Here is a 19,306-nt window from a genome sequence, read left to right as displayed (position 1 = left end):
TATCTTTTTTTTAATTATCATTATTTGTTGATTTATTTTGGCTGCGCCGGGTCTTAGTTGCAGCACTCAGGATTTTCGTTGCAGCATGCGGACTCTTAGTTGTGGCATGCATGTGGGATCTAGTTCCTCAACCAGGGATCAAACCCAGGCCCCCTGCATTGGGAGTGCAGAGTCTTACCCACTGGACCAACATGGAAGTCCCAGTAGGGGACTATTTTAATGAGGTTTTCCAGAAGTTTCTTGTTCCCTGTGGTTTTTATTCAAGCAGGCGACTCAATTTATTAACCTAGTTAGTTCAAAAGGGATTTAAGGCAGCTTGCAAGGGTCTATAGAATTCAAGATTGCATAACTTAAAAGAAAGAAAAACAAGGGTGGGAGCATAAAATGGAGCCAGAAATGAGGCTCAAAATTTATAACATAATTACATCCATCGTGCACACACAAAATATTTGGCTCTAAGCATTTTAGCGGCCAAAGAGAAAAGTGAAACCTGACCATTTGCAGGATCTAAAGTGTCTATTAGATTAAAAAAGGGAAACATTTGCACCCCAGAGCTGGCTTGAAGGAGAGATGTGACAGTCACCACAGGAAAGTACAAAGCCCTACCAGGACCCTTATCCCCTCCAGAACAAAAACCTTAAGCCACTGGGGACAAGCAGCAAATCCTGTCCTTCCCACCCCCCCCCCCCGCCCCCGAGCAAAGTGAAGACCCCACGTGGCTGGAGATAGGGAAAAGAAAAAACCCAATCTTCCTGGAGAAGATGCAGGAAACAGTCATGGGTCCAGACCATTCAAGGCTTCCTATTGCTGGGGAAGGGGCAGGACAACGGAGAAGATGGAAAGGGACTAATCTGTTGACTTGACACAGCCTAGGAAAGAATCAGTGAACTTAAAGAGAGGTCAGTAGAAATGAATGAAACTGTAACAGAGGCAAAAGGAATGACTACAGGAAAAAGAACAGAGCATCCAAGAACTGTGGAACAATATCAAACAATGTAACATACGTGTAATTGGAATCCCAGAAGTATGAGAGAGGGCAGAGCAAAAGAATCATCGGAAGAGATAATAGACGAAAAGTTTCCAAAAATAATAAAAGACATCAGACCACGGGTCCAAGAAGCTCAGAGAACCCCAAGCAGCATGTGAATGCATACACTTCTCTCCATTCCTGCTGCTTCCCTCCTAGTTCAAGTCCCCATCTTTATAGCTCAAGTGACTCTCATAGCCTAGGAAGTGGTCTTCCTTCCCCTACTCTTGTCCCCCTGTCACACATTTTCCAACTGCAGTCAAAAAGATCTTTTAAAAAATAGGGGACTTCCCTGGTGGCACAGTGGTTAAGACTCCATGCTCCCAATGCTGGGGGCCCAGGTTCGATCCCTGGTCAGGGAACTAGATCTCACATGCGTGCTGCAACCAAGAGTTTGCATGCCACAACTAAGGAGCCCACGTGCCACAACTAAGACCCAGTGCAACCCAATAAATAAATTAAAAATATATATATATATTAAAAAAAATAAACATTGCTCCCCCGCTTAAAGTCCTCTAGTCACCTCTCTTTGCATTTACCATAAAATCCCATCTGTTCCCTGTGGCCTGCCAGGCCCTGCGTCCTCTGGACCCTGCCTGTGTCTCTGCTCCTGTACCTTATCCACCTTTTTCATCGTCCTCCAAAGGCACGTTTCTGTCCTTCAAACACAGTGGGTGTCCCCCAACTCTCGTTCTCCGTTCTTGCTCTCCCTGTGAAGCGAGCTGCCTTCAGAACTGTGCTGGGCTGGTTACTTCTCAGCCAATCTTCAAGTCTTGCTTTTCCAACCTTCCCCCTGAAGAAGTCTGCCCAACTGCTTTCTATCACATTATTTTACTTCCATCGTAGCACTTATTACTATCAGAAATTCTCCAATTTATTTACTTGTTTATGCATGTGTTGATTTTCTCTCTCCTGTGACTAGATCTCTGTTCTTTGAGGGAAAAGAACATGCCCTTCCATGGCCTTGGTGCTTACAATGGTGCCTGGTAGGATACCGGCATTGAAGATTTAAGTGTTGACTGAATAAGGAATTAGGTCGATTGAAGAATAAATACTCATTAGCGGCACAAGCTCAGGGAAATGACTTACAGGTCAAGAGACATCATCAGTTTTTAAGTTATCCTCAGTGAGTGCTAGAGCTGACTTATGGTCATGTGGGTACACAGCTCAGCTGATAGGTAGCCAGACATTTGGTAACACGTTATTTATGGAGTGATGTAAGCCACAATTCTCTGCTTTAAAGAGGACTGTCATTTATGATTATTCATATTTTATTGGTTTCTTGGTTTTATAGATATCACCCAGAATCCAACGATAAGGAAGAACTGGGAGATTGGATAAGTACAAATATTTGCCAAAATTTCCTAACAACCTTGACCTATTTTTTTTAAACTATGCACAGTCTGGATAGATTTTTCAGATGACATGTGACCAAGGCCCAGACCCTCCTGCTGGAGGGGTCCAGATTCCCGTCTGTTACATCTGTCATTTAGACCCCTTCCAACTCCCTCACCTGTTTCTGTCCCTTGTGGATCCTTGCCTACTTTTCCCTGCAAACCACTTCTTCCCTTGCAGCCACATAAAAAATGAAGAGACAGAGCTATTTGATCTTTTAGATTCCCTCCAGCACTCAAGTTCTTTTATCCTATTTGCTCCAAACAAGATGAATTGTGTCCTCCTCACCCTTTTATCTCCCTTTTCTTCTGCCCATCTCAGTTGAATAAGGGAGGGGTTGTTGCCCCACTCTCTGTCCCCACTTTCTAGATTAGGTGTCTGCTAACCCTATATTTTTTCCATTCCTAATTCCTCTTTAGGGAATGCTGCAGGCGCCTGTTTTTGTTCAGATACACAGAGCATTCTGTTATTTTTATAGTTAATCAAAATGTACAAGGGAAGAATCGATCATGTTTTTACGGGATCATTTCACAAATTGCAGTGCAACTGTAGCAAGCCCCTCGGCCTCACGTTCCTCACCTGCAAAAGGAGGATGCTGGGATTTATGATGTCTGTTAGGAAACAGGCTACCCTAGGAAGGGCAAGTGCCAAGCAGGGAGGAGTGAATTCATGAGAGCCCCACAATATCTGCCTGGATTCTCTCCTGCTCCTTTAGGTCTCATGGCTCTGAGAGTTCCAATCTCCTCCACCCTCGGGCCAGGACCTTTAAAACTGCCTAAAGAGTGGACAGATCACCCGCTTTGCTTCTTTATAGAACGACGAAGACACAAACCCAGAGGAAACCCAGAGATACAAACAGCAGTATATACGTTTCTGTTAAAACCCAGGGAAGCAGCAAAGAGCACCTGTCCAGAATTCCCTTCTCATGAGTCACCTACGCTCTGGCCCAGGACGGCTCAGACAGCACCACCACCCCTCAGAGGTTCCTGCCCATCTCTGGGTCAGGTGGTCTTTGAGCACCATATTGCCTCCCAGCACCCAGGATTTGGTGAACCCGAAGATTCCCAGAGTAATTAAGACTCTGGTTCAAACCTCCGGGACCCCCTAGAGTCCACTTCACACTGCTGTAGATGACTTGCACAGTTACAGTGTGGGGCCCAGCGCCCTGGAGCCCCCAAAGCATTCCCATCAAGGTTTCTCAAACTTTAACGTCCATCTGAATCAACTAGGGACCTTGCTAAATTCAAATCGTGAGTCGGTAGGACTGTGGCGGGTCTCAAGGGTCCGCATGTGCAGCGAGCTCCCGGCACTGCCGCTGTTGTTCTTCGGACCACACCTTGAGTCACGAGGTCCTAGTCTAGAAGTCGGCACTTTTATTTTTCTTTTTTTCCCCGTAAAGAACCAGAGAGTAAATATTTTCGGCTTTGCAGGCTGCCGATCTCTGGTCCCAACTACTCAACTCTACCGAAAGCAACCATGGCCAAAAGCAGCCATGGGCAAAATGTAAACAAAGGAGGACGGCTGTGTTCCAGGAAAACTTTATTTACAGAAACAGGCGGTGTACCAGTTTGCTGACCCCTCTACGCGGTCTCAGAGATTGAGAGACCCCTCTCCTCTAGAACAGTCCATTTCACTGACATCCACAAGTAAGGTCCCATCCACCAAGAATCGCGACCCAGATAAAGGACCTCCCACTGCAGGCTAAAAATAGAACACCTTAGCCGTGGAGTGACCACCAGAGCGTACACTAGGAAACACATTCTTCAGTAGTAACATGGGGTTGTCCTTTCACAACCTCTAAGGTCCTCCTCAATTCTGAATCCTGATACTCCATAAATAATCTTCAAAGAGAAGAGAAAAGCAATTCAAGTTATGGGTTCTTGCCTTCTGTCAAACCCACTTTTTGTTTTCCAGATGTGTGGGACGATGAGGAAAGCATGTACTTCAAAGCCTGTAACATAGGGGTTCTTTCTAATAGCTGTTCCTGAATTACTGAGCTCCTTGGAATTAAATCCAAGCACAAGACAGGCTACAGCCCCGGTGGCTTTAAAGACAGTGGTGATGTTAACACAGAGGGTGGTTTCCGAAGACGCGGCAGCCTCTACTTATTGGAGTCAGCTCATGTTTCTAGGGGTCTAAGCAGACTCGCCATTGGTTCTCAGTCAGTCTGGGGCAGACGGAACAGAAGCCAGCCTATGCACTTCATTGCCCAGAGCTTCAGAGTTGGTGAAGGATTCAACATCTCAAAAAAATCCAGGCTTCCACTCAGATTGTGCACATTTCCATGTCGCATGCTCTGAGGGCCCTGATGGATTTGTTTAGCAACTCTCGGCTTGCAGCGATTAGCCACAGAGATGGAGACTTCATACCTTCCAGAAGATTTTTTGCCAAACATTTCTCTCTACCTAACCCTCTTTTTCCCCGTTCAAACCCCACTCAAAAGTGCCTTAGGGCCTTCCCTGGTGGCGCAGTGATTACGAATCCGCCCGCCAATGCAGGGGACACGGGTTCAAGCCCTGGTCTGGGAAGATCCCACATGCCAAGGAGCAACTAAGCCCGCGTGCCACAACTACTGAGCCTGTGCACCTAGAGCCCGTGCTCCGCAACAAGAGAAGCCACCGCAATGAGAAGCCCACGCATCCCTGCTCGACACAACTAGAGACAGCCTGTGCGCAGCAATGAAGATCCAATGCAGCCAAAAATAAAAATAAAGAAATAAAAAAAATTTTTAAAAAGTGCCTTAGATGGGCCCTGAAAGCTTGGTCTTTTCAGGGGCCTTAAAATCCAAAAGGGGCTATTTAGGCACTAGTTAACGCCTATTAAACCAATTTTTGAGGGAAGGCAGATCACTAACTGGTAGTTAAAAATATGACAATCTAGATACTTGTGATCCTCTTTTTAAAAATAGTTCTAACAATAATGTAATGAAAGTAGCAAACAGTTATTACTAGAAACAAGGCAACCCACCTTATTGTTTTCCCCAATGGTCCCTGTTTACGTGAATTTTTAATTTTTTATATAATTTTGCTCTTGGGAGAAAAAATAGGTATAAACGTTTTGGGAGGCAATTTGGCAACGTTAATCAGACTGTCAGAAAGACAGTTCTCCTTTGATATAGCAACTCCATATTTAGAAACTTAACCTGAGGAGATTATTAAGAATAAAGGCATGGATTTAACTTGAAAAATGTTCCTAACAGCAAAAGACTGAAAACACCTAGATGAAGTCCAGCATCAGGGTGTGGATCAAGTAAAATAAAAAATCATTACAATGGAGTGGCATGCAGCCATCCAAAATGATGTCCATTAATTGACATGAAAGATATTTGTACTGTATTATTAAAGAAAAAAAAAGAAAGACAGTTACAAAATAAATATACAATAGAATTCTAGAAGAAAAAACTCCAAAATGTTAGAAATGTTTTTTCTCTGCAAACTGGAATTTGGGGATGATATTTAATTTCTGTATCTCTACCTCTGTAATTCTAATTCTTCACAAAGAGCATCTATTCCCTGTGTTATAATGTACTACAAATATTCGAATAAGTATACTTATGATCGTATACAGTTATGATTACACGTTCTGCTTTGGGCATTTATGTGTTATCTCTTTTAATGGAGGAAGTCTTTCCTCTGAGGCTTTAAAGGCTAAAAGCCTTTCTTTATCTCTTTGATAAAATAAGGTAGGACCAGGCTGCTGAGAAGCCAAGTGTCCTTTGGCAGATCCTTGGGGCATGGGAGTAACCTGAAGTCCTGCCTTTCCCGTGATTTCCAGACCTCACTATCTCTTTTGCTCTTGTGAAGTGCTGACTCATTGGGAACAGTAATCTTGGGGTACAATGAGATTTTTGTTTTGATTCTATTCTATTGTCCATGGTTCTCAAAAGACTTTTGAAGAAAGGCTTATCCAGCTGTCCCTTCCTCAGTTCAAGAATCAACTTTTAACCATTTTTAATTCAGAGTCCTGCACCCAGCAGGAATTACAGTGGTTGCTGACATTCTGTGACATGTCACACTAGGAAGAGGTACATCCCACAGTGACCCTCTCCTTCTGGTTTCAGGAAAATTGGAATTCCACAATCAATAGGCAAAAAGACAAAAGCACTCATGGAAAGCTTCCCTTCCCTGCCCTATCTTTCACAACGTATAGTTTCTTCACATCAGAAATTCTTTGAAATTATTAATCCTCTTCCAGGAGAATCATCTAAAAATGTGTTTAGCCAAGACCTAAAGTGTTTACACTGTTTTTTTTAAAACTTTTTATTTTATATTGGAGTATAGCTAATTAACAATGTTGTGATAGTTTCAGGTGCACAGCAAAAGAACTCAGCCATACATACACATGTATCCATTCTCCCCCAAACTCCCCTCCCATCCAGGCTGCCACATAACATTGAGCAGAGTTCCCTGTGCTGTACAGTAGGTCTTTGTTGGTTACCCATTTTAAATATAGCAGTGTGTTTACACTTGTTTTGAAAAGTGATAATCAATCTTGTTTCAAAGCAGATTTCAGTGTCACTTACATGTCTCTCTCCCCAAGAATCACTAATTAGATGGCAAGCTCCAGTCACGCTACAGAGGAATTAAAGCTTTGTTTAAGGCTTCTCCAGTCATAGGGATGTTAGGGAAATATTTCTGTCCTGATTCTCATTCTGGTAGTGTACCAAGCTTTGTCATGGCTCCTGGGATTTTTAGACGATGACAATGACAACAACAACAAAATCCAGAGACTTTTAAGTTTTACTAAAGAACTTAAACTGCCCTGGTGGGAGTGTGAAATTGAGTGCTCTAGTTTATCTTTCAAAAGTAGTCACCTTCACAGCTCACAATGGTGGTCTAGACGCCTGCCCACAAAGCAAGACCAAACAGTCCATCAAGGCTCCCTCTGTTATCTTTTGATCTGAGCCCCTAGTTGAGATGCTCATTAAGAAGCACTGAATGATTTCCCTTTCTGTAGAAAAACAGCACCTGCTGAAAGAGAACAGCAGAACTTCTTCTCATTCTTGAAAACAGCTTTTCACAAAAGTATCTCAGAGAATTCCTTCTGGACCTAGGAGGATGTCTTAGTTCCCTGAAGACGTGGCATTAAATTGAGACATTTAGATTCTGCATAGCTGTGTTTCCCACAGATAACTGTCCCACTCTACTGAGCAAATATCACATATTCTTTCCATATTTCCTCAGATATAAATGTTATAAAACTGCTGTGGACACCAAATCAAGGATGACCAATGTTTTCCCTGCATGATCTTGGTTCCTGAAACCATTTGGTCATTATCCAACTCACTTTTCCAGGTAAGAGGCTTAATCTCTTTTAAGACTGCAAACTCATCTCAACTCGTTTTGGTTTCCACTCTTCGGTAAGTCTAAAAGTTTGGGTGGCAACACCCAGAATTAGTTCTAGCCTTCTAGGCTGTGAAAATTTACCAGCTCGGAAACTCTGAATGTGAACCTTGTCTTGGTAATTGATCACAGCCTCTTTGCAAAAGAGTTCTTTATTTGTAAAAGGACTCTCTTCACTTGAAAGATGAAATAAGCAAGGCAGCTACAATTACCCTGAAGCAATATGCAACAAAATGTCATATGAATGTTAACTCACTCAGCAGACATTCTCATTTAGCTCCAAGCTATTTTAGGACTCAACATAAACACTACCACCTCCTGTGTTCTCCAGGTTACCAAGTCCCTGAGGTCAAATAAGTGCTCTTTGCTGCTGCCCTATAGCTTTCTGCAAGTTTGGTGGTGTTAAGTATTAGGACTATAATAATAATAATGATAAATAATACATATTGGTTACTGTGAGTTGGGTACTGTGCTAGAGGCTAAACATACAGCATTATACTTACGCCCAACAGCAATTATCCGAGTTAGATATTATTCAGTGGGCTTAAAATTGTGCCTCAACACTTACAGCAAGTAAATTACAAATGCTGAGATTTGGATCCAGGTCTGTGTAACTTACAACAGGGTGTCTGTCAGAGGCACTGTTGATATTTTTCTTGGTTATTGTTTTGCGGGAGGTTTTCTGTGCCCTGTAGCAGTCTCCTTGGCATCTACCCCTAGATGCCAGTAGCAACTCCTAAGTGGGATAACCAAAGTTGTCTCCAGACATTGGCAATGTCCTGGAGGGGGAGTGAAATTGTTCCCAAATGAGAACCACTGTTCTAGAATTAGGGATTTGACTCCAGATCGCCCTTTTCTGACCTACTATGCAAATTTCCCTCTCCAGGGTGGATTTCTGAAGTGTTCCTCATTTGTTCTTTCCTAATTTTTTTGTTTGAAAATGTTGAGTTACAGTAACAACAGGCATGTTGTAGCAGAAATTATACAGTAACTGTATGTAATAAATCTATAGTATGAATGGTTGGTCCCTTCTTCTCCTCCCATCTATGCTCCCCTTTTTGTCCATTTCCAGTTGGATGATATGAGAAGACCATGGCAAGTTGCCTTATTTTCCCGTGTCTTTCCTCCTCAGTCAGAATACATACTTCCTTTTGGGCTCTTTGGAGATCTCCTGTCTCTTTGTGGGGTTAAGAGTTTACTGGAAAGAGGATACTGAATGATAAGCGTCCACATTTGCAGTTGGAGTTCTTGAACAAGGGACCCGGATCACTGACCTCGGCAGTGAGTCCAGTTGCACGGCCTGGCCTTTGATTAGGAAATCAAGGTGAATGTTAGAAAAGCTGACCCCACTCTTGCCTTGGGGTCTGATCGAGGGCCTGACCTGATTTTGAAGGTTTCTCTCCTTCTGGGTCAGCTATGAGGATACACTGGCAACCACAGGTGTGTGCGAGTTGCCTGTAGCAGCTGTTCCTTCCCACTTGGGAGGCGGCACCTCCAGGCAAGTCCCTGGAAAGACGGCCCACAGCAGCCTGCAGATGAGTGCGCCCGGCTGCCTTACTAAGTGCTTACTCCACCACACTCCTGCCACCCGGAGTGCCAGTAAGAGAAGGTCTCTCAGGAGGAATGATGTTCCCTTCTTAACAGGGCACACGCCTGAAGTCTCAGATAAGGCGCATGAAGAATTACATCTTCCCTTTGAGCTGAGAGGCATTCTGGGGTTAGAAAGTGCCGGAGACTAGCTGAGAGAGTAGGAAACTTTCTGCTCTAGAAGCTGATGGGAATTCTGCTCTAAGGGAGATAGTGTATCCCTTCACTGAGGGTTGGGATAGAACCCTTCCTGCCTTCAGAGAAGATTAACCAAGCATGGATGGCATCAGACATTTTCCTGCAAGCAGGTGGTAACACTTGCACTTATAAAAAAAGAAAAAAGAAAAGAAAAAAATATATATGAACTTTTTAGAGGGAGGAAGGGGGCCCTGGGTATCATAAATCCAGAGGGGCCCTCAAGGTAATTTATTAGTCAATTTTGGGAGTGGAAGAGTCCTGCTTCTGCATTCTAGACCACTTTTGCGTGGAATCCTAAAGCCTCAGGCGGGAGGGGACCTAGGGTATCATCCTTCCATGCCCTTCCCATCTCCAACGCTCAGCTCAGAGTACTTGGAGCTTATTTAACGAAGGGGAGCGCCCTTTTCTTTGCGTCCGCGCCCCACGCCCTGCCCAGCGGGCGCTCACCTTGTGCTGTTTCCACATGGCCCCCAGCGGCTTCACCTCATGCTGGCCGTGCCGGCCCTCCTCCAGGCACAGATAGCACACCGGGGCTCGGCAGCTCACGCAGTACATGCTGTAGTTCTCCATTTCGTGGTCAGGGCACGTAGGGTATCTGCGGGCCACGCCGCCCCCCGCCGCTCCGGCGCCGCTGGCACCCGGGCTCTTGCAGCTTCCGCCGGCGCTGGGGGCGCCCTGGGCGGCGCCTGGAGACGCAGAGGCGGCCTCGGCGGGCGCGCGCGGCGGCTGCGGCGGCGGCGGCGGCGGCACCAGGCGGTGCTTGGCGAAGGGTCCCCGGGATGGATGGCACTTGAGCTGGCAGGCAGCGCAGTAGAGCACGTCGCACTGCTCGCAGAGCGTGACGGCCGGCTCGGGCGGGGTGCGGTCGCACAACTGGCACACGGCCACGGCAGCGGCTGCGGACGCCCCCTGCACGGCCCCGCGGCCCTGCTGATACCGCTGCACGATGGCCTCGAGCAGTCGGTTGCGCCGGAAGCCGCGCAGGCCGCGGTGGTCCAGGGAGGCGCTGCGGTGGCACTGCGGGCACGTGATGGAGCTCGAGGAGGCCGAGGACAGCGAGGAGCAGGCGGCGCCCCGGGCGGCGGCGGCCGAGGACCCGGGCGGCGCGGGCACCATGGGCAGCACGCGAACCCCGTTGGGGGACTTGAGGCTCGGGGTGTACGAGCCGTAACCGCTGTCTGTCTCGCTGTACAAGCTCAGCTTGTCCGCGTGGTCGCCGCCGGCTGCGCTCCCGCCGCCGCCGCCGCCGCCGCAGGCCGGGCCAGCCGGCGTCTCGTGGTCCGGAGGGGGCGCGGCGGCGGCGGCGCCTGCGGGCAGCCCTGAGCCCCGGGAGTGCAGGAGCGGCGGGGGCAGGTGCTGCTCACCGTCCGGGGTCTGCACCGCGATGGTACGGGCGCAAGGCAGGCAGACGTTGTGGGAGCACGGCAAGATGATGGGCTCCCGAAACAGCGAGCCGCACACGGGGCACTTCAGCTCCTCCTCCATCGCTGCGCCGGCGGAGAGAGCGGCTCGGGGCGGAGGGTGGAACGGCCCAAGCCCCGGAGACGGGCAGAGGCGAACAAGCGTGCTTAGCGCCAGCGAGAGGGGAGGCGGGCGCATCACAGGGGCATGACTGCTTCCCAAGCCGGGGGCACCGCCCACAGACGACTGGGGACAAGAGGAAGGAGGGCGGGTCCTCACCTCCTGCCCGCGAGGCTCCTGCACCAGCGGCTTCAACCTGCGGCCAGAGTCCGGAGCTGGTCGGCTGCCCTCGCGGTGGCCTGCGAGATGCTTTAGGGGATGAATCAGCACCAGCGCCGCCGCCGGCTGCTGCGCGCGTCTCCCCTCCACATCAGGACCGGCTGCCGGGCTGAGGTTCGCTGGCTCTCCTCTTTCAGCCCCTCGGTTGCAGTGGGCAGCTGCCCAGGGGCCCCTTTTGCCCTGGCCGGTGGCCACCCCCAGTCCGGGCGATCTGTAGGTGAGAAGGCGGGCGAGCAGGCCTCTCGGCCGTGGGGCTGGGTTCAGCACCACGAGGCGGCGGACAGCGCCTGGCAGCCGAGGCGGGAGCCCGAACTCCGCTCTCGCGGACCCGGGGGCCTTCACCTGCCCGGGCCTCTGCGCCCGCGACTACCTCGGGGGGCCCCGCCGGCCCGGAGACCTTTTCTCGCCTCCCTCTCCGGCCGCTGCCGACGCGGGCCGAACGCGCCCTGGGGCCTTCTTTCCGCGGCCAGGACGGCCCCGCTGCTCCGGTTCGCCGCTGCGGCTCCCGCGGCGCCTCTGACCTTGGCCGCGCGACGCGGCAGCCCGCGGGCGGAGGGCGAGCGCCCGGCTGGCTCGGGAATGCCCTCCGGTCCCCGTGCCGCCGCCGCCGCCTCCTCCCGGCGCCGCGCGCCGAGGAGTTGTAATTTCCAGGGCCGAGAGTAGTGGAGGGGCGGAGGGAAGGCGGAGCGAGGAGGGGCCCGCTCGGCGAATGAAGGCTCGCCTCTCGCTGCTAGGGGAGTTCTGGGGCGATGTTAAGGGTTCGCAGAGAGGATCACTGTTAAAAGCAAGCTGTTATTTGGATGGAGACTGCATCCTGAATTAGCACAGCGACCTGTCCCGCCCCGCCCCTGCCAGCATCTCTCCCGCCCACTCCCCTGCTTCCACCTACCACCATAAAAGGGGAACAACAGGGACCTAGAAAGCCGGTTGTTTACAAATGGAGAGGTAGCACAGCTGGCCGTCTCTCCAAAAAGTGCAGGCCACAAAATGTCGGACAGCCTGAAGTCAAAGGGTGAGGTTTTATTTGTGGGTTGAACCACAAGCTATCTCGTCTCTTCAGTCGAGAGTGCTCCTCCGCGACCCATGTCAGTCGTCTCTGCAGAGGGAGGACACGACACGGGGTTTATAAAATGGGGCTTCCCGGCGGAACGCGAAAACGGGCCACTTTAGGCCCGTTGGCCCTCGGAGCAGATTCCCGGGACCCAGGCCTGCCCGGCCGCGGATGGGGCGGCGTGAGGCCGGAGGGAAGGCAGCGAGCGGGGATGTTCGTTTTATGAATGAAAAAGATCTCCACATTCCGCCACGCCAGCCACGAGGAGAGCCTCCCACCCGCGGCCCTGGCTGCTTGGTGTGCGGGGAAGGATGGGTGGGGAGGCCGCGCGCGCCCAGGGAAGCGCTCGCAGCGCAGCCGGCTCTGCCTACGGACGCTTCACGCCGGCGTGAGACAGACACAGGTTAGGCAATCGCTTGCTTAAAAACCACAGGAATATTGAAGTCACGCCTCCCTCTGTTCTCGGGCTCTCCGGCACTCAAACAAAGGGCGGGGAGGCGCCGCCGCGCCGGGCGCGGAGCCGCAGCCCTGGGGAGGCCCCAGGGCCCCTGGGGACGGGGCCGCGCGCAGGGGGACCCCTGGGGGAGAGGCGTGCTGACGCGGCCCTGACAGAACTCTGCGAGTCAGGATCCCGGGTGGGAATCTCAGCTCCTTTACGAACCAGTCCCCCCACCCTGAGCGGTCTGACTGCGCTTTCCTAGTCTCTGATCTGCATCTGTCAGCGAGGGTTGCAATGATACTTCTGTGTTGAGAACTGAACGAAGCCGTCGTAAACACAGATTGCAGACCCGGCTTCCTGCTCTAAAAATCCTGTGACTGTTCAGTTCAGCTTTGCCCACTGTTGGGCAGCCTGTTTCCAGTTTGTCTTGAAGTTGAAGAGCAAGCCAACCGCGTGCCAGATAGAGCAACACAGAGTTAAAAGACCTGACCGGACTTCTCGTCATCTGCAGGGAGCTTAGAACAATGACGTAACCAGGCGTCAGTATCCCCAGATGGCGGATGGTGACAACCCCGTCCGAATCTGCCTTCTATAGATAAAGCCACAATATGCTGCATCCTGCCTGCAGAGCTTTGATAAGCCTTCAAGAGAGCTGCTATAGCGTTGCTACACTGCTGAGGGGGGCCGGGGGTGGGGGGACACATGGGTGTAGGTAGGTATGTGATTGAATCATTCACAAATGCACTTCTTGTGATGCTAGCAGTGTCGTCAGTCACCCCAGCCCAACTCAGCCTTCCTGGTGACTCCAAAGAAAATAATAACCTCTTATGGTTCTACTGTGAACAGACATGCCTCACTCCCCACCCCAACCAGTGGTCATGTGTCTGAGAGACCTCCTCTGCTTTGTCATTTTCAGACTGCTTGGGGGGTGGGGGTGGTGAGGTGAGGGTGGGGAAGGGCTCCTGGAGGGGGATGGAAATATCCCTGTACAGAAGGACCGACAATTCCAGCAACTCTGTCGCTCAGACTGAGCATGATTTTGTTTCCCATGGGGAGGAAGCTAATCTAATACTTCGGAATTCTCCACCTATGCCTTTCCCACCTGCCCCCATCCCATCCACCCCCAATCTCATCCCCCTAAATCATCCCCAATCCCCCTAAATCAGCTTAACCTTGTACCGCACTGTTGCTAAGGCACTGCTCACTGGGGGGATTGGCATCCTTCAGCTGCTGTGTAGGAGCTGAGGTTACACAGCAATTCCAGTAGTTCACCATAGCCATAATCACTAATGGTTGTCAACATCGTCCATAAAAAGTCCTCTTTCTGTCCCAACTGAGTCATGTACCATATGTATACAGAAAAGCAATCTTACTTCTCTGATCCTCAGTTTTTTTCTATTATAAAATTTAAGGATAGAATTCATTGAACTTTAAATTTCCTTTTAGTTCTAAAAGTCTCTGCATATTAGTAGTTGTTAAGAATGATAGGGCTTCCCTGGTGGCGCAGTGGTTGAGTATCTGCCTGCTAATGCAGGGGACACGGGTTTGAGCCCCGGTCTGGGAAGATCCCACATGCTGCGGAGCAACTAGGCCCGTGAGCCACAACTACTGAGCCTGCGCGTCTGGAGCCTGTGCTCCACAACAAGAGAGGCCACGATAGTGAGAAGCCTGCGCACCGCGATGAAGAGTGGCCCCCACTCGCCGCAACTAGAGGAAGCCCCCACACAGAAACGAAGACCCAACACAGCCAAAAATAAATAAATAATTAAATAAAATTTAAAAAAAGAAAGAATGATATAACCTCCTTAATAAAAATGACTCTCACAAAGAAATTTGATCCCAAGATTGAATGGCATATCCATTTTTCCAAGTCATTAGTATTTTATTAATGTCTGGGCCTCATGGAGATGGTGAGGCAAGTAATAATACTTCCATCGTAGGACTTGACAGTGTGTCCTCGTCTGTTCAGGCTGCTATAACAAAAATGTCATAGACCGGGTGGCTTAAACAACTGAATTTACTTCTCACAGTTCTAGAGGCTGAGAAGTCTATGATCAAGGCACTGGCAGGTCTGGTGTCTGGTGAGAACACACTTCCTCGATGCCAGACAGCTGCCTTCTTTATGTATCCTCACATGGAGAGAGGGAGGGCAGAGCAAGCTCTCCTGCCTCTCCTTACAAGGGCACTAATCCCATTCACAAGGGAGCCACCCTCATGACCTAAGGACCTCCCAAAGGCCCCCCTTCCTAATATATTACAGTGGTGGTTAGGATTTCTACATATGAATTTTGGGGGATGCAGACATTCAGTCCACAGCACAGTGTGAAATTATATTCTTGTATATAATCTCATTTAATCCTCACAACAACTCTGGAAGTTCACCACATTTTCTTAATTTTATGATGTACGTATTTTTACATTTTAATGTTGCTGAAATCGGGACGTATACTACAATTGACACGTCTCTCTCCATGCTTACCTTGAAAATTTCTTATTAAATTGATAATGCAGCTTCCAATCACTTAGAATCATGGAAATATTTTATTATTTCCAATTTACAGACAAGGAAACTGAGATGAGGAAGCTCAAGATCTTACAACTTTTAATGGTGGATCTAGAACTGGTCTGACTTCAAGTTCAAAACATTTTCCTTTAAACCACAGTTGCTAATGAGGACTTCCCTCACAGTTACTGGTGGACAGTCTAGGGGAGCTCAGGAATGCAGAAGTCCATGCTCTCTTTCTGTAACAGGGAAGAACAAAATCTGACTCCATGTTGGATCTGTTTCTTTTACTTTAACCTTTGCTCTTCATTGCTTTTTGTTACTATAATCACTAAAAGGATATTGTCTATAGCTATTGGCATACATAATGGCCTGCCTCAGGGAACCCTGCCCCTCCACCTGAATGTTACTAAAGTGGCTCTGAACAGCTCACAGGGAGACAATCAGACCCTGTCCACCTGTGGATGCCTGCAGAAAAGAAGAAATTAACATATCCCCTCCCCGAGGGTGGCCATTCCAGGAGATATTTTGCAAGACTAATGGCCTTTTTACTTTACTTCTTCACTTCCTCCCCCTCTCTGTTCTATAAAAGAAACTGGCATCCAGACCCCAATGAGATGGTTCTTTGGAGACACTAGTCTGCCATCTTCCCAGTCTGCCGGCTTTCCGAATAAAGTCGTATTCCTTGCCTCAACACCTCATCTCCGATTATTGGCCTGTCATGCAGTGAGCAGAGTGAGCTTGGATTCGGTAACATTTCCTCACCCAGGGCCACTGAACGTGCAATTCTCTGACTTCCCAGGCTCCCCCACCCTCCAGGTTAGGTGCACCTCTAATAAGCTCCTGGAAGTACCCTGTGTTATTCCTCTGTAGCCCTATCAATCATTGACTGCTATTTTTGTTTATATATCTCTCTCCTTTAGACAAGAAGCTCCTCAAGGATTGGGATCATGTCTATCTTGTTTCCCGGGTGTATTTCCTCTGCCATTGTCTGGCTCTGACTAAGTTATCCATTTTTGTGGACCAACTGACTGGTTGTCAGTTCAAGAATATCCATCCCCATAAACTTCCTTGAAAAATTCTGGTGGAAGTAATTTTTTTTTTTTCCTGTAGAAGATGTCAACAGATCCACAGGGAAATTTTCTCTAATTCTGAGGTTCAAATACGTTATTTAGTTTTTGTTCTTTGGGGTGTGTGTGTGTGTGTGTGCACACACGCACACACATCCCTACATGTCTTCTCTTAACATCCTTTATTTATTCTTTTTTTTTCAGATTTAATTTTATTTATTTTTGGCTGTGTTGGGTCTTTTTTGCTGTGCGCAGGCTTTCTCTAGTTGCGGTGAGTTGGGGCTACTCTTCATTGCGGTGCGTGGGCTTCTCATCGTGGTGGCTTCTCTTGTTGCAGAGCACGGGCTCTAGCTGTGCGGGCTTCAGTAGTTGTGGCACACGGGCTCAGTAGTTGTGGCTTGTGGGCTTAGTTGTTCCATGGCATGTGACATCTTCCCAGACCAAGGATCGAACCCACGTCCCCTGCATTGGCTGGCGGATTCCTATCCAGTGCGCCACCAGAGAAGTCCCTTTTATTTACTCTTGATCTTCTTACTGTTTAACCTGATTATTCCTACTTGGTTCTTTCCTCCTTGATCACCTCCATCTCTATTCTGAACTACTTACAGATCTCAGAAAAGTGGCCCTATATTTAATTTCTAGTGTCATCCCAGTTACTCCATTTTCCATGGCCTTTTTTCTTTTAAAAGGGAAGCATTTGGACACATCTGAACAACACATTAATAATTAAAATTCTGTGATGCACTGTCATCAAGGCAGAGAAAAACACTGTGTCATGAGTTACTTTATGCTCTAGCATGGATTTTATGCTTAAAGTCCCAGAAACACTCAAGACATAAGATGTTACCTCTCCTCCTCAAAAAGCACAAAGAAGTTAAACAATTTACTCTGGGCAACACAGCAAGTTACAAGTAAAACAATCAATCTACTTTGCCCTTTGAATTTTAAGTGTAAAATAGAGTGGGATTTAAGGCTTTATCAGCTAAAAATAGATGCTGTGATCTCAAGCGTAAGAATCCCTGAAACACATTTTTTTTTTCTTTTTTTTTTTTTTTTTAAATTTTATAGCTACTTTATTTATTTATTTATTTATTTTTGGCTGTGTTGGGTCTTCGGTTCGTGCGAGGGCTTTCTCCAGTTGCGGCAAGTGGGGGCCACTCTTCATCGCGGTGCGGGGACCGCTCTTCATCGCGGTGCGCGGGCCTTTCACTATCGCGGCCCCTCCCGTTGCGGGGCACAGGCTCCAGACGCGCAGGCTCAGTAGTTGTGGCTCACGGGCCCAGCTGCTCCGTGGCATGTGGGATCTTCCCAGACCAGGGCTCGAACCCGTGTCCCCTGCATTAGCAGGCAGATTCTCAACCACTGCGCCACCAGGGAAGCCCTAAAACACATTTTTAAATGAAAGCTTATGATATTTTTCTTTTGAGTTACCTTTTGTTTGTTTATTTGTTTGTTTTTTACAATGGAAGAAGAGTCAGGAAATTTAGTAATAAAAATCTACAGCCCAAGAACCACATGGTCTAAAATAATTAGCATTTAACTAGAAGGAAGCAGGCACATCTACCTCTATGCACAGCACACCGCTTCTTTATGGCCAAGTTAATGAGGAACAATTATCACTAGCAACACAAAGCATCCTCTCCAGGGTGTACAACTGGCTTCTTTTCTGGAAGATAGATTCTATAGAGGAAACTTAAAATCCAGCCACTTTCCCCTTCAGACATCCTTGACTAGTGCTTAACAGTTTCCTCTGTTAACTTTTTGGATGCCAAATAATGACTGTCTCTGTGTCTCTCCCTGCCCCCTCCAATTCTAGACTTTTCTTCTCTATAAATCAGGAGACCTGTTCTTGGAAAGCCTGCCCTTCTCTCACTGCATCTTTTGCAAGCAAACGGTTTAGAATAAAATCTCAGAAGAAGCAAATTGATTCCAATTTACAGGACTCTATATATCTAGGGAATCTTTATAATGCATGGAAACTAATATTATTACCACAAAAGCAATTTGGGCTTCAAATATTTCCTTATGGTTACACATTTCAGCCATGAAAATTGTAACAGTACTTTCCATTTTCATGGCATCTTTTCATATATATTCTCTAATCTGATCCTTACAGCAACACAGACTGGCCTGGGAGATGGTAAAACTGAAGGAGGGGCCCAACCCCCATAGTAGGTTCTCACCAGCCATGCTACTACAACTTGACCCCAAACCTAGGCACAATTGTTTAGTCCAAGGGTAGTACCTGACCAGACTAGGCCAATCAGAGAATCTTTTCTTCCTGAAATGTAAAACTGAAATCCAGAGAGAGAGTCTGGATGGGCCTCTAACACCCAAGTTAAGGAGCGTTGTGGTCCTAGAGAAAGCAATAGAAACAGAGAGTGAAGAATAAAGCAGAAATGCAGAGACAGCAAAGAGAGAGGGACTCTGAGGGTCCCACATCCTTGCACGCTTCTAAGACCCAGCTATACTCATGCTATTGGGTTCCATAAAACACTCCTCTACCCTAATGATATTATGATACCGTATTTTCCTTTCAGAAAAGATAGGGGTTCCTAAAGGAGTTCAGAAACAAAAGATTGGGTTGACCCATGTGCCTATTCAAAGGACTGAGCTAATGTCCTTGTTTAATTGGATACTTCAGTCACCTCTTTTTGGGTGTTGAAATTGTTCTGCTCTCTCATTCTATTGGATTCTGGCCTTGACTGTTCATTGGTTTTGCTCTTTTCATTCCTGCATGCTGTTTTCTTCCCACGGCTTGACCTTTCCAGTCTGCTAAGCTTCCGCTCCCCCTTTGCCCTCACCCTGACTACCACTGTACTGGGCCATTGCTTTCCCTTTGGGGAGCCCCCAGCTTCCTCTCCCTGACCATGACAGGAGCCATGGCTCCGTGATGTTATTGCTCTCTCCACTTGATATTCTCAGACTGAAAACCAATGGGATGTTAGAATGTA

The 19,306-nt window shown here is 48.0% G+C and overlaps 1 protein-coding gene across 3 annotated transcripts in view; it reads right to left on the bottom strand.

The window, feature by feature from the left end:
- The window catches only part of TRIM67 (tripartite motif containing 67), a 55,119-nt gene extending 43,137 nt beyond the window's left edge, over positions 1–11,982 (bottom strand). The window contains exon 1 of one of the 3 annotated variants that reach the window (XM_028164428.2): positions 9,997–11,982. In XM_028164428.2, the coding sequence (XP_028020229.2) occupies positions 9,997–11,148 (1,152 nt within the window). In that variant the 5' untranslated portion in view covers positions 11,149–11,982. The remainder of the gene's footprint in view (positions 1–9,996) is intronic. The other 2 variants (XM_057531210.1, XM_057531211.1) reach the window with 2 other exon arrangements.
- Positions 11,983–19,306: the final 7,324 nt, after the last annotated feature.

Source organism: Balaenoptera acutorostrata, chromosome 16 (genome assembly GCF_949987535.1).
Source record: "Balaenoptera acutorostrata chromosome 16, mBalAcu1.1, whole genome shotgun sequence".
Lineage (NCBI taxonomy): Eukaryota > Metazoa > Chordata > Mammalia > Artiodactyla > Balaenopteridae > Balaenoptera > Balaenoptera acutorostrata.
Note: the sequence above shows the minus strand (reverse complement) of the source record. Positions and strands in the feature narration are given on the sequence as shown.